Consider the following 22,766-nt stretch of genomic DNA (forward strand, 5'->3'; position numbering starts at 1 on the left):
AGTGCCTGAGGGAGTCAGGGAAGGCTTTCAGAGGAAGTGGATTGGGGAAAAGAAGAGGAAACAGGGAAACTGGAGCACGTAGATGAAGGAAGGGGATTGTGGGTCAGATGGCAGAGGGCTTTGTGTGCTAAGTTGAGGGGTCCGAATCTGTTCCTCTCAGGTGATGGTGAACCCTCATTTGTGTGTGTGCTCAGTTGGTCCAGGTCTTTTTGATTCCATGAACTGTAGCCTGCCAGACTCCTCTTGTTCATGGAATTTTTCAGGGAAAAGAATGCTGGAGTGAGTTGCAATTTTCCTCCTCTGGGGGAACTTATCAACCCTGGGATTGAACTTGCATCTCTTGCATCGCCTGCATTGGCAGGCAGATTCTTTATCACTAGCGCCACCTGGGAATCATCATGGGCTCTGTTAATAATGCTGATACTTGGACTGCAGGGAGATCAAACCAGTCAGCCTTAAAGGAAATCCAACCTGAATATTCATTGGAAGGACTGATGCTGAAGCTGAAGCTTCAGCACTTTGGCCACATGATGTAAAGGGCCCACTCACTGAAAAAGACCCTGATGCTGGGAAAGATTGAAGACAAAAGGAGAATAAGGTGGCAGAGGATGAGATGGTGAGATAGCATTGCCAACTGAATAGACATGAGTTTGAGCAAACTCTGGGAGGCAGTGAAGGAGAGGGAAGCCTGGCGTGCTGCAGTCCATGGGGTTGCAACGAGTGGGACAAGACTTAGGGACTAAACAGAAGCAGTGCTTACAACATGCCAGAAACTACTCTAACAGCTTTATAAATATGAACTGGCTTAACCCTGACACTCAGGAAAGAGCATGGCTACATGGTTTAGATCACTTGGATGGCCACGTTGATGATGGTGGCCAGAACAACAGTTGGGACACTTGTTTTTGTTGTTCAGCAGAAAGACAAAGGGAGGGATGAAAAGGCTGTGGTGGCTCTGAGAAATAATTAAGACTAAAACCATCAGTTATTTATTGGTTGGGTAATGGAATTGGTGAGGAAGAGAATGGAAGCTTGGATGAATCTCAGTTCTTTGACTTCAGGGCTGGAGATATGATTATACTAACAGGTAAAGGATTGATTATTCTGTTTCCTTTCTCAGAGGACCTGCTGAAGTCCCCCAGAGCCCCCTACTCTCTCACAGATTATTTAGAAGTGAGTTTACTTTCCAAACATTTGGGGATTTCTCAGAAATCTTTCTGTTACAGATTTCTAGTATAAAACCATCACGATAGGAGAATATTCTTTGTGTGCTTTCAATTCTTTTAAATTTGCAGAGGTTTGGAGTTTTTTGGCTCAGATTATCTTGGTAAATGTTTCTTTTTCACAGAAGAGAAAATGTTTTCTGCCATTGTTGGCTGGTTTTATGAATGTCATCAGGTCAAGTTGTTTGATAAGTACTCTTCAAACCTCTTATAAATTTGATAATTTTCCAGCTACTGGATTTGTTAATTTCTCTATTTCTTCTTTCAGTTTTATAATAAGCCTCTTGATTGGTAGCTCTGTACAGTCAGGAGTGAGTGAGTGAGTGAGTGGCAGTGAGGCTAGAAGGTTTGCGTGGGGACTGGAAGAAGCATTTTATCTCTTTAAATTTACTCCAGAACGCAGACACAAAATGAAGATCACCATATATGCCAGAAGGCCTAGTGGCGCTCAGGATAAATGCAAAAACGTAAGCGAGTCCAGGCGGGTTGGCAAGGCAACTGGTACTCAAGCCAGCCAATCGGTGAAAGTCTCACCTGCGGGGGCGGGGATTATATGAGAGCCAATAGGACGTGAAGCAGATGGTCCCACGGACCAATGGCTTGGACGACGGGGCGGGCCTTTAGTGAAGGGACGGCGGTGGGAAAGATGGCGGTTGCCCTGGCACCCTCTGGGTGGTGGCGGCGGTGGCGGCGGCGTTTGTCGGCACGGGAAGTTTCCAGGATGTTGCTCCTTCTCCTTTTGCTGGGTTCTGGGCAGGGGCCACGGCAAGTCGGGGCGGGTCAAACGTTCGAGTACTTGAAACGGGAGCACTCGCTGTCGAAGCCCTACCAGGGTGAGGCGCCGGGGGCGAGGTGGTCGTGCACCGGGAGGGCTTCGGGACCTGAGCTTGTCCGTAGAGGCGGGGGCGGCGAAGGGCTTCGTGACCCCGAGAAAGCTGGCGGCGGCGGGTGGGAGCCCCTGGGGACTCGCGCTGTGTTCGGGAGCCACGGATCCAGAGGGCAGGGGTCAGCTTTCTCTCTCCCCACCCCTCGGAATTAGTCCTGGAAGTTTCCGGCAGGTCGAAGCACGGTTCTCGGATGCCACTAGCGCCCGGCGTGGATGAAGGGGAGTTAGAGATGGACAGGTGGAATGTGGGTAGGGCAGAGAACTGCGAACGGTGGACCGTGATTGAGGGCCACTAGCAGTGAGCTGGGCTCCTGATGGAGCTGTGGATGTGCTAGAAATAAAGCATGAGGCAGAACTGGGGTAGAAGTTGGCCGCACTGAGAAGATAAAATTCTGTTGTCAGTTAAGACACCTGTTCTTCTCCAGTCCAGAAGCCCTATCGATGAAAGAGGCTGGTTAGCTTTGCTGTGTTTAGTGTACATAGGCCACTAGGCACAACTTATCAACCAGCAAATTTACATGGTTAGCTACAAAGAGGACCAAATCAGTGCGGATGGCTTAATTAACACGAGTGTGTTTCCCTTCTGGAGGGTATGGCGACAGCATACAAACAAAAACACGAAGCACAAAGGGGGTATACTCTGCTGCTAAGGGTGATTGCTTATTCACTTAGAGGATGTCTCCAGTGCCTTCTCCTTGCAAATACTGTGGGTAACAAGAGTTCTCACTTGCAAGGGGTTGATAGTCTGAGGTAAGAGGGAAAGTAGCTTCTTGTTCAAAGAAAGAATGTGATTAAGCCCTAGTGCCCCCGAGGGTCAAGTTCTTTTTGGTATAACTGGGGAAATTTTTTCTTTCACGGTGCTAAAATTTACTCACATATAAAAGGGGGAAGAATGAATCTGAGCTATGGTTACTGTGGCGTGGATGAAGTGACAGCTCTGATGTGCTCTAGGGTCTTCACCTGAGAAAGTCTTTGTGAAAAGAAGAAAGGTGGTAAAGAGTTAAGATTTACTGAGTGACAAGAGGTGGGACATGAAGGGGGAAGAAGGATGACTCCAGCTTTCAGAGGGTCCATGGCGGTTTTCCAAATGGGTTGGGGTTGAAGAGAATGAACTGATCTACTTCTTCCCCATAGGTGTGGGCACAAGCAGTTCCTCCCTGTGGAATCTGATGGGCAATGCCATGGTGATGACCCAGTATATCCGCCTTACCCCAGATATGCAAAGTAAACAGGGTGCCCTGTGGAATCGGGTGGTAAGAATCTTTCTCCCTCCTGTGTTGGCGACCCAGAAACTACTAATAAAGTTCAGTGGCATACTGACTATTCTCATTCCCCCTCCCCCCCATATTCTGTCTTCTGTGAATATGAAGTATTTTCATTTCAGAGATTATAATGGCATTCTTATTGAAATCAGATATTTAGGGAGATGATCTCTCTTCCCCTAATTATAGCAAATAATTGGTTTTGATTCAGTTTTCTGAAATGTCTTTAGTTCCTGATTGACCTGATAGTGTTAACTTTGGAGGTTAATAAGTCAACTCACATTTAATTACTTTGCTTTATAAAATAAAAGACTACTCTTTTAAATTTATCCTACACTTCATCCCAGTATTCCTGACCCCCCCCCCCCCCCCCGTTATTCCCTTTTGAGTTGAATTTTAAATTTTATTTTCATGTAAAAACCACTTTGAGCCCTTGGTCATTTTATTTGTCCTTCTCTGGACCTTTTCTAGCGACATTGTCTTCCTTGAGGTATGGCGGCAAGAAGTGAATGCAGTATTCCTGGTGTGGCTGCACTGTGATTTTGTACAAGTGTAAGATGATGCTTTCTTTTCGGTTTCCAGGGCTCTTTGCAAATCTTTTATGATCACTTTACTTTGGGGAGTGACCTTGGCATTCTTGAATACTTTATTTTGGGTTCTCAGAAGCTAAGAACTTACTTTCCCATGGTTTTTATCATTAGTTGTAGATAAGTGGATCTCAGAAAAAGGAACAATTTCTTGTCCCTGTTCACTTTATGTGGCAGAGAATTCTGAAGAAGCAGAGAGACAAGAAGTTTCTATGTGAGCTATTTGTACACTCTGACCCCTTAACCCAGATTGCAGTGCTGAGCTCATTCTTGGACGGAATGCAGGGCAGTGTGTTCAGATAGAAGTGGAGGGCTGGCAGCTGAAAGACTTGCGTTCTCAATCTAGTGGTCTCACAGACCCTCAGTTATTTATCCTCGCTCAGTTCTCAATTTCTCCAACTGTCAAATGAGCTTCATCTTATCGGTTCTGCTTGCCCACCAGGGTTACTGTGAGAATAAAATAAGGCAATAGACATGAAAATGCTTCAGAAAGTTACAATGGTTACAGAAACGCCCTGTTGTTTGTTACGTGTCTATTACAAGAGTCACTGATACAGGTCTATGGATTATAAATGATTTTGTCCGAGGCTTGATACTTTGATGTTATCTTGCTAGCTATCTCTATGTAATGCTTTGATGTAACAGTGATTCTAGTCTAGGATCTAGTTATCTTGCTCTTTTTCAGATTCTCTGTTACCTGTGTTTTTTGTTATCTGACTGTCAGAGTGAGCCTTAGCATTGTTTCTAAGTTATTTGAATAGGATGGATTTGTTTGAGCAGTGGTGCTCCAATTTGGCTGTCCTTTGGAGTTGGTGGCTGGGTCCCACCCCCAGAGATTCTAATTTAATTAGAATGGGGTACAGCTTGGACACTTGGATTTTTAAAAGCTCCCTAGGTGAATCTGACATGCAGTAAAGTTTGAGCCCCACTGTTAGACATTACCCTGAGCAGGACTGTATAGCATCGTGCTGCACGAGGCCAACGGTAAGAGCGGTGGATGCCTCTTGCCTCATTGTCTTCCCAGAGGCATAATACTTACCCACTGGCTATGGGGGCAGCTTCCTGCCACTGAATTTCACTCTTGCCCTGAAATCTAAATGAAATAGCGCAAAGATGAGAACCCAAGATGACAACTGGGGGCTTGGCTTATCAGAGGAGGGAAAGCTACTAGAGATTTCAGGGTTCTTTGGTGAACTCAGAAGTGTCCACATCCCTTTTATTTTGACTGTGTACTAATACTAGCACTTTAAGAGGATTTCCCAGAAATTGAAAACGGAAGCTGAAAATAATTGTTGCTCAAGAGCCAGAGCAATCTACTGGGTTTTTTGGTTTGTTTTTGAACAATCTACGTGGAGGGCCTTTGCCTGAACTGGCCTGTCTGCTCTTCCTTCCCCTCATTTTTCACGGTGAAGCTTAACCAGGAGCCTCTCCAAACCAAATACCTACTCAGGTTTCTCTTTCAAAGTGTTCAACTATTTAGAACACTGAATTATCCACTTACTTCTGTCTACTTTTTTTTTTCCCAAGGTTTTGATACACAGTTCAAAAGGAAAACAGGAGTCAGTTTAGTGCCCACCTCCTTCATGATTTTCCACCAAAGGCTGTGTCTGTGGTGGTGGTGGCGGGGGTGTCTCCTTTGGTGCATTTCTGCTCCTTGGCTGAGGGCCTGACACTGGTGGGGACATAGCTTATCCCTTCTCGTGGGAACTCTGGGTTGCCCCTCAGCTTGGCATAGAGCCAAGTCTAGCTAATTAGAATTGTTTATAGCAGATGTTCATTATTCCTGGAGACCTTTGTGTGATGACTTAGGTTATCTTTTTTTTTTTGTAATGAATGAGGCTTTGACCTTTCTTGAGATCCCAGCTTTTTAGAGTCTTTCTCTAAGAGGGGTGATCATAATTGCATATGAGTATTAATTCAGCCACCTCTACCCTGGATGCTGAGATCTTTTGCTGGGTGGGTATAGGATCACAGCAGTCTAACATGAAGTTCTCTCGTCTTTTCCAACCTTGGGATGCTATCCTGTTTCTGCTGGGAGATGGTGATGCTGATTGAGAGGTGTATTCACTTTACATATTAAATGTCGCATACAGATAAGTGACTCAATCTCTTTAATTTTACTACATAAACCCTTAGCGAGTTTTAAATTTTGGTTTTACCTCTTAGCCTCACGTCCCCCGCGTGTGTGTTTTCCAAGTGTGTAGACCGTGGATGAGGGCCTGAGGCCTGGTGTTTCAGGCTCCTCTTTGATTGCAACGTCTCTTTCACTTTAGCCGTGTTTCCTGAGGGACTGGGAGTTGCAGGTGCACTTCAGAATCCACGGGCAAGGGAAGAAGAACCTGCACGGGGATGGCTTGGCCATCTGGTACACGAAGGATCGGATGCAGCCAGGTACTGGGGCGCTGGGCTGTTCTGTGTGGGGGGTGACAGGCCTGCTTTTTCATGTGCCCTCTTCTGGAGACGGGTGTGACTTCACAGTGCCAGCGGTTTTCCCTCTCCCTTGATGTTTGGATACACATTGGCCTATCTAGTCTCTAGAATGGGGTGTGAGTCCTAAAAGCAGCTGACCTTGACTCATCCTGGGATGGCTTCTTGTTTATTGGTTACTTCCGCTTTCTCTTTGAAACTTCGTGGCCCAATTGGCTGAAGGAAAGCACTCGCCCTCCCAAATACTGACACTGGGTGTACTGGTTTCTCCTGAGCCCGAGCAGAGACCCATCTCAGAACTCCGGAGTCAGGAGAAAGGAGAAGACTTACCTATTTTTCCTTTTTGTACGGGAGGCTTTGCTGCAAGTACATGACAAATTGAGCCTGATCTGACCTGATCTCTTCTGCAATTAGAAGCAGAAACTTGGGAATTCAGTTCACTCGGGGGCATAGTCATCAACAAGTGTTTGTGAAGCAGAATTCTTCAGGGGCACCTTAGCAACCAGGTCAAATCAGGGAGCAGCTGGAGTGCTAAGCACGGTGACGCTGGCCTTCTCTCTCTCCCCTTTAATGACAGACAACTGTGGGTGCTTCCTGAATGCTTGTTACAGGCCAAGCCCTTCATGGGGTGTTTCTACAGCTGTTTCCTCATCTTAAAGGGACGTCTGGGGTCCTTTGAATCTCACTTTTTCCTCCATCACAGTGATGTGTTATTCCTTTATCAACTCTTGGCTTTGTTTCACTGTTGTTCATCATCTGTTCTCTCTCTCTAGGGCCTGTGTTTGGAAACATGGACAAATTTGTGGGGCTGGGAGTATTTGTAGACACCTATCCCAATGAGGAGAAGCAGCAAGAGGTAATGGCCAGTGTCATAGCTTAGGTCAGCCACATTGAACTGACATCACAGCCCTTTGCCTTAGGAATGTTGTTCAGGTGGGAACATGGAAGAGGAAGTGAGGGGTTTGGTTCTATTTTCTTCGTCTGTTGCACTTCAGTAGTTAATGTCTGTGTCAGTTTTTTTTTCTAGAAGAGAGTTGTTCATGGTGCACAGTCTTGGGAGTGGTCCTCGTGATGGGGCCTTTTCAGTGTTAAACAGTGTTCTCTCTTGTGCACATTGGGTGCCACTAGACTTGAGCATGCATGGCTGGGTGGAGCATGCATGACTGGCACAGTCTTGGGAGTGGTCCTCGTGATGGGGCCTTTTCAGTGTTAAACAGTGTTCTCTCGCGCGCACATTGGGAGCCACTAGACTTGAGCTTGCATGGCTAGGCCGGCACCAGAGCAAGCTGAATTCTGTGCCTCCACTCCCCTGACATTCTGTGTCACTGCTGAGCTCTCTTCTGCAGCTGCTCCCCCTTGCCAGTATCCTTTTCTTCTTCCTCTTCTCAGACCTGCACATTGGTCTCCTCTAGGAAAGGCTGTAAAGAGAAATGGATGAAATCTCAGCATTTTGTTGAAACCTGGTAGAGATCCAGTTGACTTCCCTGGTAGCTCCGTGGTAAAGAGTCTGCCTGCCAATGCAGGAGACACGGGTTCAGTCCCTGGGTTGGAAAGACCACCCAAAAGAGGAAATGGCAACCCACTCGAGTATTCTTGCCTGGGTAATCACATGGCCAGAGGGGCCTGGTGGGCTACAGTCCCGCCAGGGGGTCACAAAAGAGTCAGAAACGGCTTAGTGACTAAACAACAACAGCAACAACAGTCTGGCTGTTAGCAGAAGCGTCCTGCACTTCGTTAGCTGACCATAAGGGTTTTCTCGTACTTGCTTATGCTAGCAGCAGGCCTGTGCTCTCTCTCTGTCTGGTGACTCTGCCAGCAGATGGTGGGAAAATGATTAGGACATGTTGTTGCTGGGTATCCTATCACTAAATAATATTTAGCAAGAAAGTCACGATTAGAAATGAAAGCAGAACTTACTTTTCCCCAAAAGTTCTTTATGAAAAATTTCAAGTGTATAAGAAAAAAATTGGATGAACAGATCATTGTATATCAACACCCAGATTCAGCAGTTTTTCACATTTCCGTTCAGAGTTTGGCTTAAAGGACGTGGATAGTGAGACCTGAGTTATGAGAGGAACCTTTTATTGTGGGTCAGTTAGAGACTTCTTCTCGGTGTTGCTTCTGGGCTTTTCTTCAGTCTGCCAGACATCAGCCAATGTTGAGGTGCCAGGCCCTGGGAATTAGTGAGTGAGATCCACGTGGTCCTCACACTCGGGAGCACTGATGTGTCAACGTGCTGATGGGGGCTCTGCAGAGGTGCTCTCGGAAGACCTGGCAGAAGCATCTAACCTGGGGAGGACAGTGGTGGTGGGGATGGTGGTTGGGAGAGACTTCCTCCAGGAAGTGATATTGACTTTGAAATCTGCAGAATTAGATTAGATTAGCTGCAGATAGAAAAGTGTATGTTAATGTGTTAAAGTCAGAGAAGGGACAGTGAATGTGAAGGGGAAAAGGCGGGGTCAGAGAGAGATGAGGCTGGAGAGAAAGAGGGCCCTCAGCCTCCCTGTGTTCCAAGGCCACCCTCACCTTGTGTTCCTTGCTGCTAACGCTGTTCCGTCCCAAGCGCGTTCACAGGCCACTATGACTGAGCAGCCACTCGGGTAGCTGGTGACCTGACTGTCAGGCCAGCGGCAGAGTCATTTAGTGTGGCTGACTCGCCCTCAGCGTGCACATGGTGGGGCAGGCTCTGAAGGGCGGAGTGCCTATCAGGGAGTCTGGAGCTATAAGTATTTTAGGGGGTAAGTGCACGAAAGGATTTTAATGAGGGGACGTCGTGAGAAGGGTTTGCAGTCCCATTGAGGAAGTAGTGGTGGTTAGAAATGCATCTGAAGCATGCGTGGGCTTTAGGGCTTGACTAGACTTTTAAACATGGCTCTCTGTTTCTCCCAGAAATAAATTATTCACATTCTCTTAGCTTCCATTTCACCATCAGGCAGGAGTCATTCTGCTTAAGAGGGCAGATCTGATGGGCCTTGTTTTGTAAGGAGAGTAGATGTTAAACAAAAATATCAGTTTCAGGTGGTTAAAATTGGGACCTCTTTTCTGCCTTAGCTGCAGTTGCTCTTGGAATTATCTGCAGAGCATTTAAAACTACTTCTCTCTAGGCCCCAAGCTTGGAGAATCTGATGGGCAGCTTAACCTTTTCAAACATCTCTAGGTGAATCCCATATATAGCTGTCATAAAGGACCCCTGGAGGCAGAAACAGCTGGTTGGCGAGTGGCGTGAGCAGTTCACTGCTCTTCTCAGATCAGGCCAGCTTGGAAGTCGAGTTTGAGGTGCTTCCCATAATTTTTTAATGTAATGATTGTTTTTCCTCTTTTGAAACTGGAAGAAAATAAGCAATAATATGCCATGAATTTAATAACACATTTCCTCCAATCTTTACGTTGATGAAAACACTGATCCCTCTTGGTCTCTTTATTGTTGGTGGAAAGAATTTTTACATTATTAAAAGAACTCTATAACTTCGTAAGTTCTCTTATTATACTATTTGAATGTGATTTAGTGGGGTTTTTTGTTTGTTTTTTCTCAATCCTTGGTGAGGCAGTGTTTTCTAAGAGACACTCCTTTGGAAATTAGGTCCCAGGAATATTGGCCAACTCTCAGATGTCATCAGGGATTGAAGCTGAACTTCATTGGTGAGAAGTAGTTTTCAAGAGAAGTAGAAATGTATTTCTGTTACAGTTGAATACAATAGGATTTTACATGCAATTTCAGGAGGTTCATGGGTTCCCCAAAGTAGAACTGTAGACAAGATCTCCTCTTCCACAGAGATGAACGATCCCTCTCATTAACAAGAGCATTCACATACTGGGCTCTCTCGTGGTTCAGTGGTAAAGAATCCACCTGCAGTGCAGGGGACAAAGGAGACAAGGGTTCGATCCCTGGGTTGGGAATATCCTCTGGAGGAGGAAATGGCAACCCACTTCAGTATTCTTGCCTGGGACATCCCATGGCCAGAGGAGCCCGGTGGGCTGCAAAGAGTAGGATACAGCTGAGAGTTTGCGGCACAGCACAGTGTCCGCGTGCCGCTGTGGTGGTGTGAGCAGCGAAGGTTGAGACGCACCGCTTAGGCCCAGAGTAAGCTCTCAGGAAGTGCTGGCTGCTTGTATTCTCAGCACCGAGTGACGTCCCCGGGACATCTGCAGACATCTCGACAGTGCTCTTGTGGCTCCTGCTGTCCCTCTCCCCCCACCCTCCTTGTCTTCACACCTAGGTTCCAGAGACAGACCTGGTCAGCGTGCTCAGGTGCAGTGTGGTTTAGGTTGGTAAGACTTGCTCTGCGAGTGACTCCTGGATGCTGGTTCTTAGACTTGTGTTGGTTGGTAACAGAGTTTCCCGGGTTTGACAGCAGGAACAGTGAAGTGACTTCTCATAAATGTGAAATGCTTTATTATTTATTTATTATGAAATATTTAGGTTTTTTTCATTAAAAATGTTCTTTTTCAAACTGATGTGTATTTTAGATGGCTGTCTTGTCATTGTAAAATACAATAATATAGTTATTGTATTTTAATTGTATTTTAACATATTTAATAAGCAAAAAAAAAAAAATCAAGAAAAAGTAAACCTATTAATCCCCAGAATGTGTTATGTCTTTGGAGATTTTTAGTGGTCCATAACAGTCATGGTCTGGGAATTACTGCTCTAAAAAACATATGTTTGGTTTTGTGTTTACATATGAGCCCCTGTAAACAATATTTAGATCTGGAAATTCACTTAGTCATTGAATGAATGTTTATTGACTCCCTTTTGAACACCAGGCACTGTACCAAATGCTCTGCATATCTCATTTCATCTTCATGGTGAACCCTGGGAGCTGTGTGTCCTCCCTGCTTGCAGTGAGGAAGTAGACTCTCCGAGATGACGCAGGCGTGAGTGGCGTGCCTGCAGTGAGAACCCAGGTCTCCCTGATTACAGAGGGCTGTGTGTGCCCCCTTTTCTCCCTAGTGAGCCGCAGCGTGTGAGCTTTGCACCTGTGGAGTTTTAGCATAGGACCCACAAGCTCACGAGTCTCTTCATTCAAGGTATGCTGAAGGTACAATAGTACCGTGTAGTACAAAAAGTTAAAAACACTTCCCCACTCTTCAGACAACCACCATTTGGACAGCAGGCAGGAGCTCCTACTTTTTGGTGACTCTTAAAAGAGGAATGAAACTGCCACCTTTGCCACAGTCAGGGTGATTCTTCTGCCTTTGGTTCTGGCTGTATATAGGCTGCTTTCCAAGGAAAGAAAATTAACTTCTGTGTGAAATTAGTGGGTACACAGGAAACCCTTCAAGAACTCCTGACTAGGCATAGAAGTTAAAGTGGCATTTAAAGACTTACGGTTAATGTGAGGTGTCAAGTTGAAGGCCAAGCCATGAGTTGCTGAAGTGGACAGATTCCAGCTTTGAAGCTGTAGACCTGTCTAGTGCTATATTTCTTAAATTCTCCTGCCACATCCCAATCATCCATAGTGCCTTTTTTTTTTTAATTAATTAACCACATCAGGTCTGAGTAGCGGCACACAGGCTCTCTAGTTGTTACCCCGAGGTTTGTGGGATCTTAGTTCCCCAACCAGGGATCAAACCTGTGTCCCCTGCTTTGGGAGGCAGCTTCTCAACCGCTGGACCACCAGGGAAGTCCTGCCTTTTAAAAAAATACGTAGTCCCATGCCCCATTCTAAACCTGCTGAATCAGGCTCTCTGACTGTAGTTCCCTCATGTATGTGCAGTTGAAAAGCTCCCCCAGGTCATGGCAAGGCCCAGTTGACCTCTGGCCGGTGCTGAAAAAGAAGGTGCCTCACCAGCCTTGGCAAGAGCAAGGCCCCCTTAGGTTAAGGGTCACTGTTCTCAGCACTGGCTCGAAAGTTTCAACTTAAACTTCTGATCCCAGGTACTGAGGTTGAAACATCAAGCAAGCCTTGGGATCACCAGAGCTCCCGAGTGCATTTTCAGTCCCTTCTTTTCCCTCATTATTCACTGAAGTTATGGAAGCCCATTTCTGTCAACTGCTGACAACACATTCATAATTCCCTTGTCCTAAATGATAGTAGTAGAAGAGTAGTTTTCCAGCCATTCAGTCACCCACTGATTGGTTTCATACCTTCTGTGGTCCTGTACATAGGCCCCCAGTGGTATAAGAGAGCAGCTGGGGAGCTGGTCTGAGGCTCCCCCAAGACCCTCACTGTGGCCTGTAAGGCCCAGCGTGGTCTGGCTTCCACCTCAGCTCCCACCAGCCTGTCTTCACTCACTGAGTTGCAGACACCCCTAGTTCTGAAGATGCTAACCTCATGCTTCTTCAGCCCTCAGATTTCTTGGTGAATTCCCTCTAACTGCTTGATCTCCTCTGTTCAGATGTTGTCTCCTCAGGTATATGTCTTCTCTGTATTGTATTACCTATATTATTTTCACCATAGCATTTATCACTGTCTCAAACAGTGATGGATTTATTTTCTTGGGCTCCAAAATAACTGCAGAAGATGACTGCAGCCATGAAATTAAAAGACGGTTACTTCTTGGAAGAAGAGCTATGACCAACCTAGACAGCATTTTATAAAGCAGAGACATCACTTTGCCAACAAAGGTCCATATAGTCAAAGCTATGGTTTTCCGGTAGTTATGTTTGAATGTGAGAGTTGGACCATAAAGAAAGCTGAGCGCCAAAGAATAGATGCTTTTCGAACTGTGGTGTTGGTGAAGACTCTTGAGAGTCCCTTGGACAACAAGGAGATCAAACCTGTCAGTCCTAAAGGAAATCAACCCTGAGTATTCATTGGAAGGACTGAAGCTGAAGCTCCAATCGTTTGGCCACATGATGTGAAGAGCCAACTCACTGGAAAAGACCCTGATGCTGGGAAAGATTGAGAGCAAGAGGAGAAGGGGGTGACAGAGGATGAGATGGTTGGATGGCGTCATCAACTCAATGGACATGGGTTTGAGCGAACTCTGGGAGATAGAGAAGGTCAGGGAAGCCTGGTGTGCTGCAGTCCATGGGGTCACAAAGAGTTGGACCTGACTGAGCAATTGAACAGCAACAAGATTGATTGTATGTCTCCTCCCCTCTAATGTCAGCTCCATGAGAGCAGACATCTGCCTGTCTTATTTCCCGCTGAGCGTCCAGCGTCTGGAACAGTGCCTGGCTCATACTAGGTGCATGTCCAGTATTAGAGAAAGGAATGCTTTGGGTTCTACCCATTGGCCCACAATAGGGCAGGGCTAAACTGAGCTTGTGCAGGTATCTCTTACTACTGGTGCTGAGAACTATAGCAGTTTTTTTTGGAGCAAAGCTAAACACCCTTGAACCTTGTGACTTTTCTAAATCTGTCCTGCTCAAATGTTCCCACGGAGCTTTTTCTTGCCCGCATGTTGTAGGTTAGAATAACAGTAACTGTTTGGAGGTATATGTCCATAAGACTCAATTAGAGGGTAAATGATCCCTTTGGATTAGAGTTAATTTGATAGTCTCTCAAGTGGTGGGATTTTTTTCTTCTGGGCAAGAGCTATAGCCTGAGATCCTGGGCAGTAAAGGACATCTTGAATTTGGAAGACTCTATCCCTATTTATCACCCTCGTCTCTCTCCTTGCCACAGAAGTACTGTTGTCTGGGCACAGACACACTCATGGCCTGACCTTTGGACTGTCAGAGACATAAGTGAGGCCTGCTTAGAGAATGTGATGCTGGGTGTTTTTATAAAGTTCTGAAAGTTTTAGGACCCTGTATGGGTTAGAGAGTTCTTCCTAGTGGACCACCTTGAGAATCTGATGATAGCAGCAGACCCTCTCCTTAGAAAATGTATAAGTAGCTTTTTGCCTATAATTTTGAGGGGCCTGAGGACTTGTGGAATGCCCTCCATGGACCCTAAAATTCTATTTGGGGATTTGAGATTGGTTTGCTCTTCCACTACAGCTGGGTCATAGCTCTTCCACGGATGTTTCTCTCTGACTTGGTCTCCTGTCTTCTGTGCCCTCTCTTGTTTTTATAATAACCTGCTGGACCCTCTCAGGCCCAGAAGAGGCGGTATTCTCCAGGAGTCCAGGTACTCAATTCTTGACTCACCGTGGCCGTCCCCGATTTCCTTGTGTGCCCATCCAACATTTGCAACTGTTCACGATCTGTGTGGCCATTGTCTCCAGAGTCACCAGTTCCGCCTGCGTTTTCATCTTGCATGTTGATTGTCTAGAACAATGAGGAACTCCCCAGAGAAGTGGCATGTCTCATGTTTCCTGTCCTTTCTTCACCGTGTCTGTCTCTTCACTGCCTCAGTTTCAGGCTTATTCTGAAGTGGTTGGCTTGTCATTTCTAAGGAAGAGTTTGCTCCGCAAGGGCTATTGGAGAGAGAGGGTCTCCCAAGTAGGTGGGAAGATGGGTGGACTACGGGGAGACTTTCAGTAGGAGAACCTTGCCCACTGAGTATTACTGGGAGAAGTTGTGTGCAGTGAAGGGCCGGAAGGTCTTTTGACTGAGGAGTCACCTGTGGCTGGAGAACATCACCAGGCCACCTGGTTCTGGCATTGTCCTTTCTGAGTCCTGATCCATTTCACGTCATGTGCTTATAGAATGTTAGAATTTGAAAGGTGCTATCCTAAGTGGAAAGAGTTCCCTGAGAGAACAGGTATTTTCAGAATACCTGGGTACACCAAATAGTGGGTTGGCCGAAAAGTTCATTCGAGTTTGTCCATCAGCTGTCATGGAAAACTAAAACAAACTTGCCCTTGTGGGGGAAGAGGTGGTGCTAAGGTGGACACAAACAAAGAAGCATAATCAATGATTTTTCAAGACGTTTACTTGGCAGTCGGTGATACATATTTGTGTGTGTGTGTATATACACACACATACATACACATGGGGCTTCCCCAGTGGGCTCAGTGGTAAAGAATTTGCCTGCGATGCAGGAGTCACAGGAGACTTGGGTTCAATCCCTGGGTCGGGAAGATCCCCTGGAAAAGGGCATATTAACCCACTCCAGTATTCATGCCCGGAGAATTCCATGGACAGAGGAGCCTCTGGGCTACAGCCAGAGGATTGGAAAGAGTCAGACATGACTGTAACAACTTAGCACATGTGCACATACAAGTAAGAAGAAAACCAGTCTTGGGCAGAATGTAAGTGCCAAGTGCTAACCTCTGGGAGGATTCCAGTCAGACCCCAGAGTGTCAGAGGGGCCATTTCAGACCCACCCCAGATGGGAGGAGGATGCCTGGAGGCAGGTACTGAGGTCAGTCACCTCTGGGCCTTGTCCCTCGAGTGACCCTCTCAGCGTGGGCCCTCGGAGGCTGCTAGGGACAAGGCAGAGTGGTCGTCCGGTCTGTCGTGAAGAGCTCAGCTTTGTGTGCACAAGTCCCGTCGCTGTTTGCGCCCACGTTCCTTCGAGAGCTTCCTCACTGCCCTCTGCTTTTCCTCCCCTGCCTTCGCAGCGGGTGTTCCCCTACATCTCAGCCATGGTGAACAACGGCTCGCTCAGCTACGATCACGAGCGGGATGGGCGACCTACAGAGCTGGGGGGCTGCACGGCCATCGTCCGCAACCTCCATTACGACACCTTCCTTGTGATCCGCTACGTCAAGAGGCACCTGACGGTGAGTCCGTTCCGGGCGCGCCGCCCGTCAGCAGTGCAGGCTGCTGGGGCCCGGCCCTGACTTGCCTCCCGCTCTCTGTGTTGCAGATAATGATGGACATCGACGGCAAGCACGAGTGGAGGGACTGCATAGAGGTGCCGGGGGTCCGCCTGCCCCGGGGCTACTACTTTGGCACCTCGTCCATCACGGGCGATCTCTCGGGTACTGCCCTGCGCGCTCCTTACTGGCCCTAACTCAGGTCACGTCTCACTAGGCAGGCCCGGGCGTGAGAGCCAGCTGGGCAGAGTGCCCACGGTGCTCCCCTTCCTGCATTCTGGGTGTAGAGCCCAGATCGCCCAGGCCTGGGGTCGTCTCGCATGGTTGTGCCGGGGAGCGATCTGCTGCTAAAGCAAGCAGTGCTCGCCTCCTCACCAATCCGGTGCTGCCAGTCTCTGCTTCCCTTTTTCCCGTGCCTGCTTCCACAGGCAAGTCCCTTCACCCCGTGTGCTGGCTTCCCCTTCTCCTCACAAAGCTTTTCCTTGACTGACCCCCAAACTCTTTTGTGCTCAGATTTCTGTTTTTGTATTTTTTTAATAAAACCTACATTTTATTTATTTATTTATAGTTTGGCTGCACTGGGGCTTCTCTCGATGTGGCATGTGGACTACAGAGCTTGCAAGCTGCGTAACTGTGACTCTTGGGCTTAGTTGCCCAAAGACGTGGGATTTTAGTTCCCCAATCAGGGATTGAACCTGCGTCCCCTGCACTGGGAGCACGGAGTCTTAACTACTGGACCACTAGGGAAGACCGTGTGCTCAGACTTCTAAATGTGTTGTGTGTACAGAGGCTTCTGCTTACAGGCCATCCACCTCTGTAAATCACCAGCATGGTAAATGCTGCGTTCGGACCTGCGTCTGCCATGGCACTGTTCTCATAAAACCTCCCTCTGTTTCTCTGCGCTGTCTGTTTGCTCTTAATCTTCTCTTGAGCTCATTTGATCAGTCACCCTGAAACTCCTGCCTTACTTGACTCACGTGACCTTAGCAGAACCAGGCTTTTCTGTCTTCCCTGGATTTTCTACCTACTTGTTTCCAAAGTTTCTCTTTTATGTTCATTCTCCCCCTAAGCCTCAATCATGACGTCTTTTGAGGTAAAGAAACTTTTGGTTCTTTTGATTAGTGTATTATGAATGAAGCTGGTATGAGATAGAACTTTCTTGTGGCAAAACAGGAAGGCAAATGCCCATCTGAAACGGGCAGCGTCTACTCAGCCTTGGCCCATTGTTGTCAGGAGAAAATGTGGGCTGTCCTGTTGTTTAATCTCAATCCTGGCAGAGAAAACATTTTTTCTAACTGAAAGTAAATCCAGTTTTTTGTGTTGTTTTTTTTTTAAACCTGGTTTTACCTGCGAAAGAGTCTAAGAACCCACAAACAGCCGTAAATGTCACCCTAATGATACAGATGGTAAGAAGTCCAGTCCGCAGTAACAACCTCGCAGCACTGAGCACCCCACCCTCATATTTGTGGCCTCTTAATACCAATGCCCACCAACGAGAATAAAAGCTTCCTGGAGATGTGTCTCGTGCCAGGTCTAAGGTAGGAAATACAAGCTAAAAACTTCCCAGAAAAGCAAGAACATATCAAAAACTTTTAGTTTCATGTAAAAGGACTCAGGAGTCCACTTGACTAGGCTCCCACCGGGTCGAGTTGGTTTGAGTTGCGCATCAGTAAGAGGTACAACTTCAGTGTATTTTGTTGTTCAGTCATTCAGTCACGTCCGATTCTTTGCAATCCCATGGATCATAGCACGCCAAGCTTCCCTGACCTTCACTGTCTCAAAGTTTGGTCAAACTCCTGTCCGTTGAGTCAGTGATGCCATCCAACTATCTCATCCTTCAGTTCAGTTCAGTTTAGTCGCTCAGTCTTGTCTGACTCTTTGCGACCCGATGGACTGCAGCACTCCAGGCCTCCCTGTCCATCCCCAACTCCCGGAGTCCACCCAAACCCATGTCCATTGAGTCGGTGATGCCATCCAACCATCTCATCCTCTGTCACCCCCTTCTCCTCCTGCCCTCAATCTTTCCCAGCGTCAGGGTCTTTTCCAGTGAGTTGGCTCTTCACATCATGTGACCAAAGGATTGGAGCTTCAGCATCAGTTCTTACAATGAATATCCAGGATTGATTTCCTTTAGGATCGACTGGTTTAATCTCCTTGTTGTCCAAGGGACTCTCAAGAGTCTTCTCCAGCACCACAGTTCAAAAGCATTAATTCTTTGACGCTCAGCCTTCCTTATGGTCCAGCTCTTACATTCATACATTATTGCTGGAAAAACCATAGCTTTGACTACATGGACCTTTGTTGGCAAAATGGTGTCTCTGCTTTTTAATAAGCTGTCCAGGTTTGTTACAGCTTAAGAGCTAACGTCTTTTAATTTCATGGCTGCAATCACCATCTGCAGTGATTGAAACACAGCAAATATGTTTGAATCTGTGAGTTTATAATCTTACTTTAAAGGGGGAGAGAGAAAAATTGAGCCCCTAACTCCTGCATCCTTGTCTGGTAATTAATATGGAGATTCAGGGTCATGGTCACAAGGGACTGGGAAGAGTTAGCCTCGGCCCAGAAGGGAGGTGTGTTCCAGGCCAGTGCTTGTGCCCTGCTCGTGGCCCTTTCCTCTTTGCTCACGTGTGTAGTCCGTGTTAAAGGGAAGCTGTGGGGCTGCTCTGTCTCCTTTCACTAGAAGGTTTTACCTGTGACTGGGGCTTAGTTCTTGTATTATCGCTCAATTTTGAAATTATACAGGGGGCTTCCCTTGTGGCTTAGTGGTAAAGAATCCGCCTGCCAATGCAGGAGACGTGGCTTCAATCCCTGATCCGGGAAGGTACCACGTGCTGTGGAGCATCTTAAACCCGTACGCCACAACTGCTGAAGCCTGTGCTTTAGAGCCCGTGCCCCAGAAGAGCAGAAGCCGCTGCAGTGCGAAGCCCATGCAGCAACAAAGACCCAGCACAGCCAAAAATAAAATAAATAAAATTATGTAGGTAGGGCATGCTTGTTGATGAAAACTCTCTATATAGGATAATGTAGAATATTCCCTGTTACCTGTCCTTATTTCTAGATGAGAAACAAGAGGTCTTGGTAGTGGGTTTTTTTTTTTCCAGGTCACTGTGTGTTAGCTGTGGACTAGAAGCTTAAACCAAGACATTCTTCTCAGGGTGCCTTGAGTCACCATCCCTTTGTCATTCTCTCTGTCTTTAGACAACCACGATGTCATTTCCCTGAAGCTGTTTGAGCTGACGGTGGAGAGGACCCCGGAAGAGGAGAAGCTGCATCGCGACGTGTTCCTGCCCTCAGTGGACAACATGAAGCTGCCTGAGAGTGAGCACAGGGGTCCCGGGAAAGGGCCCCACGGCTGGCCGGGGGGGTGAGGGCCACTGGGGGGCCGGGTGGCCGTGCAACCCAGCAGTGGCGGCTGACTCCTCTCTGTTCTTCTCCGGGGCACCTGAGCACTGGCCCTGGCCTCTCACTGGTCCCCACGTTACCAACGAGCAGTTCAGGGCTGCTTGGGTTTTAAATGTGGCATATGGAGAGGGCATACTGGAGCTCCGGCTCCCAGAAACGGGAACCGCTCGTCAGCCGGTCCTGCCCTCCCCGAGTGGCCCCCTCCTCCTGACCTGCTTCTCTCTTGCTTCCTCAGTGACAGCCCCGCTGCCTCCCCTCAGCGGCCTGGCCCTCTTTCTCATCGTCTTTTTCTCTCTGGTGTTTTCCGTCTTTGCCATTGTCATCGGGATCATCCTCTACAACAAATGGCAGGACCAGAGTCGGAAGCGTTTCTACTGAGTGTCCCCCGCAACCTTGACCTGTGTGGCTGTCCCTAGGAGGCACGGGAGGAGCGCGGCTGACCTGCCCTCCCGGCCGGGCGGGCCCTCTCCTGTTGCCAGCAGCTGGTCACGGGTGCGGGTCTGTCACTGGAGCTTTGCGGGCAGGGACGCTGGCTCCCCCGTCACCTGTGAGGACGGCCAACTCTGGCTCGGGAAGCCCCCCAGCTGGGTGACTACTGCGATGTGCCTTTCCCCAAGGTCCCGCCGCTTGGGAGTGAAGAGGGCTGGCGAGAACCTGGGCCGCCGTGATGCCAGAACCACCGGCAGGAGTTTCCTCGCCCAGGCTGCCTTGCTGTTGGGCTCACAGGGCCTTGGGCTTCACTTGTAAGTCTTCAAAGACTAGAAAGTGGTCACTCCTCACACCTTCTGGCCAGCCAGCCACTGGTTTTTGCTTTTTTGTCCAAGCCCCTGTCCACCTGAGGCACTTTCCTTGGAAATCTGGATGGAAATCTCTTCCCTGCCTCTCCCTCCTTCCATCATCCTCTGCAGATGCAAGTTGAGCTGGAAAAGACACCTGGCTGCCTCTCCATTAGGGCCTGGGACTGCAGGACACACTCGAGTGTCACTGACCCTCGCTAGGTGGCCATGGGGAGGGGCATTCTGCTGGGGCTTGCCACTCTAGCCTTTATTCTTGAGGGTGGATCTTGGTTCTGTTGGTGGGTTCGTAACACTCCCAATCAGGCCCCTTTAGGCCCCCGATCAGGTGTGTGAAGTCAAGAGAAGCATGGGAGACGTCACGGGTGCTGTGGGACTGTGAAACCGCTCCATGTTTTGACACTGAAGGCAACATCTACCCTGTGACCTGAGGACGTGGAGATGTTTCTGGATGCTCCAGAGCCTGCTTCGCTGCATGTTTTATATTCATCTTAACTTTTGGAATCCTACTTAGAGTGTCAAAATGTAAGGAACCTTTCTTCTATAGCCTCAGTTTGGATGCTCCCCAAAGAGGAACTCTTGCTTCTCTTTCTTAAGTGATAAGAAACGGTGGTTGTAAATCTGGAAGCAGTGGATCCCGATCACCTGTGCCTGGAAGAGTTCATTGTTGTTTGAGCAGCAGAGCCTGAGCATCCTCCTGTCTGGGTCAGCCCTGACGCCACTGCCTTACCTGACAAGGAGTCGGGCGCTGCTCGCCTGTCTGCCCTGTGATTCTGTTGCTGACAGGTGGACTCTCCCTGGAGGGTTTGGACTCAGCTCTCCTAGCCCTGTGCTTCTGTAGCCTGAGGGAAAGTCTTGATGTGGCTGATCAAAACCAAACATGACCTTCCATGTGGCCTTCCTTTAGGGGTGGGTTCGGAAACCTTTAGCCCATCCACCCTTGCCCTGCCTGGGATGGGAGCGCACTGTGCTCTGTGCAGAAGGCAAGGGGGGTCCCCTCGGCTGGCGGGGGGTGGTGGTGGTGCTTTCTGTTGTCTTTGGCTTCCTCACATCCTTTCCACGAGCTGTAGGTCTCTCCTGCAGGTGGGGTGACAGTGGGGCCCTTCTGACCTCCTGCCATGGGCCTTCAGACCAGTTTCTTTGGAACTAAGGAAGCAGATGGCTGTTTTGTGTTTTTGAGTTCCAGGGGAGATTGGATAGACCTCTGTGGTGGGGACACAAGGGTGGGCTCATGAACTGGCCCGAACGTGGGTGCAGGAGGGAGATCTCAGCACAGAGGAGACCACACTTGTGACTTCCGTGTGATTCTAGCTCAGGAATTTTTCGAGGCTCTGAGGAGGGCGAGAAGATGTGAAAGATGGTATACTACCCCCAGCCCCCGACTCGGGGCCATCCTCAGAGCAACATGTGTGAGGAAACCATCTGACTAGCTTTGTAGCTTTTGCTTTGGTTCTTGCCTTCTGTCCTAGAAACAGCCAATTCCCTTCTCCAGGGGATCTTCCCAGTCCAGGGATGGCACTCAGTCTCCCACACTGCAGGCTGATTCTTTACCAGCTGAGCCCCCAGGGCAGCCTTCCTGTCAAGAGTGGGGCCCAATGTTGCTCTGGGCCCTGGAGTCTCAGCTGTGTCCCAGGGCGAGGGGGCCACCTGGCCACGTGATGGGGGAGGGCAGCGGCCTTACCCTCCAGGAGCCATCTCTCCTCACGGATGCCCTGGCCTTTTGTTTCCTGCAACCTGAGGCCCACAAAGTGGATGAGCCCTGGAGGCTCAACGAGGTGCCTCCCGCCTTTCTGGGTCTCGTCCCAGAGGCTGGCCTTGCCTGTGGTGGTGTCAGCCGCCCAGATACATGGTGCCTCTCTGTTACAAATGTTCTTTATTTCAGTGGAAAATTACAGCTCTGCTTGTTGGGAGTGGTTTCTGAACAGAATGGCCAGACTATTCCGAGTCCCCAGAAACAAGGACCTGGTAGGAAGCTGAAGGGTAGGGCTGTCCGTGGGCCAGGCTGTCCAGGGGGATTAGTTTTGTGGGGCCAGAAGTTCTGGAAGAATATCCCGCAGGCGCGTCACGTGTCCCTGGAGGTGTTTCAGCTTGAGGGCCGTTGTAGGTTTCAGGTTCTGCTGGGGAGTGGTGAGGTTGGAAGAGTTGGCGCTACTGGTGTTTGGCGCATTGATGATATTGGTGTATATTTGAATGGGGGCATTCAGCCGAAGTTCCGGTTTGATCCAGTTCATGGCCAAATAATTCTAGAGAGAACAAGCAAAAGTCAGCCTGAAGTAGCTGCCCAAAAACGCTGTCTCAGATCATCCAGGAGGCACGGCACCTTTGCCCCGTCCCCTAGGCTTGTCACTCACCGGAGCCGAGTAGATAAACTTGAACAGCAGAAGCCCTATGAGCAATATGATGGTGGTGGCTATGATTTTGAAGCGGTACCGTCTCCAGAACACACGGATGAATCTCCCAACGGGTGACCGGATCCACATGAACAGGGTGTGGGTGCGTCTGTCCGGGAGCAGGGTTGGCAGAGAAGGGAAGAGGGCAGAGGGAACCTTCAGGTCAAGTAACCCAGAGCAAAAGGGCTTTCATTT

General features: G+C 48.4%; 2 protein-coding genes across 7 annotated transcripts in view; one reads left to right on the forward strand and one right to left on the reverse strand.

The window, feature by feature from the left end:
* Positions 1–1,851: 1,851 nt before the first annotated feature.
* On the forward strand, positions 1,852–22,567 carry LMAN2L (lectin, mannose binding 2 like). 6 transcript variants are annotated; one of them, XM_065929783.1, is made up of 9 exons: positions 1,852–2,056; positions 3,244–3,362; positions 6,232–6,349; positions 7,159–7,241; positions 14,374–14,406; positions 15,785–15,946; positions 16,033–16,147; positions 19,184–19,303; positions 19,739–22,567. In XM_065929783.1, exons 1-9 carry the CDS (start codon positions 1,870–1,872, stop codon positions 19,801–19,803), a joined length of 1,002 nt encoding a protein of 333 aa, XP_065785855.1. In that variant the 5' UTR covers positions 1,852–1,869; the 3' UTR covers positions 19,804–22,567. The 6 variants fall into 6 exon arrangements, with proteins under 6 accessions (XP_065785855.1, XP_065785856.1, XP_065785853.1 ...); XM_065929784.1 differs by having other exon boundaries at positions 20,005–22,566; XM_065929781.1 differs by having other exon boundaries at positions 19,623–22,565.
* The window catches only part of FER1L5 (fer-1 like family member 5), a 54,217-nt gene continuing 53,647 nt past the window's right edge, over positions 22,197–22,766 (reverse strand). Inside the window, exons 52-53 of the mRNA XM_065928871.1 lie at positions 22,533–22,680; positions 22,197–22,424 (exon numbers count right to left, since the gene is read on the reverse strand). Coding sequence (XP_065784943.1) covers positions 22,197–22,424; positions 22,533–22,680 — 376 coding nt within the window. The remainder of the gene's footprint in view (positions 22,425–22,532; positions 22,681–22,766) is intronic.

This window comes from Muntiacus reevesi, chromosome 3 (assembly GCF_963930625.1).
Source record: "Muntiacus reevesi chromosome 3, mMunRee1.1, whole genome shotgun sequence".
NCBI lineage: Eukaryota > Metazoa > Chordata > Mammalia > Artiodactyla > Cervidae > Muntiacus > Muntiacus reevesi.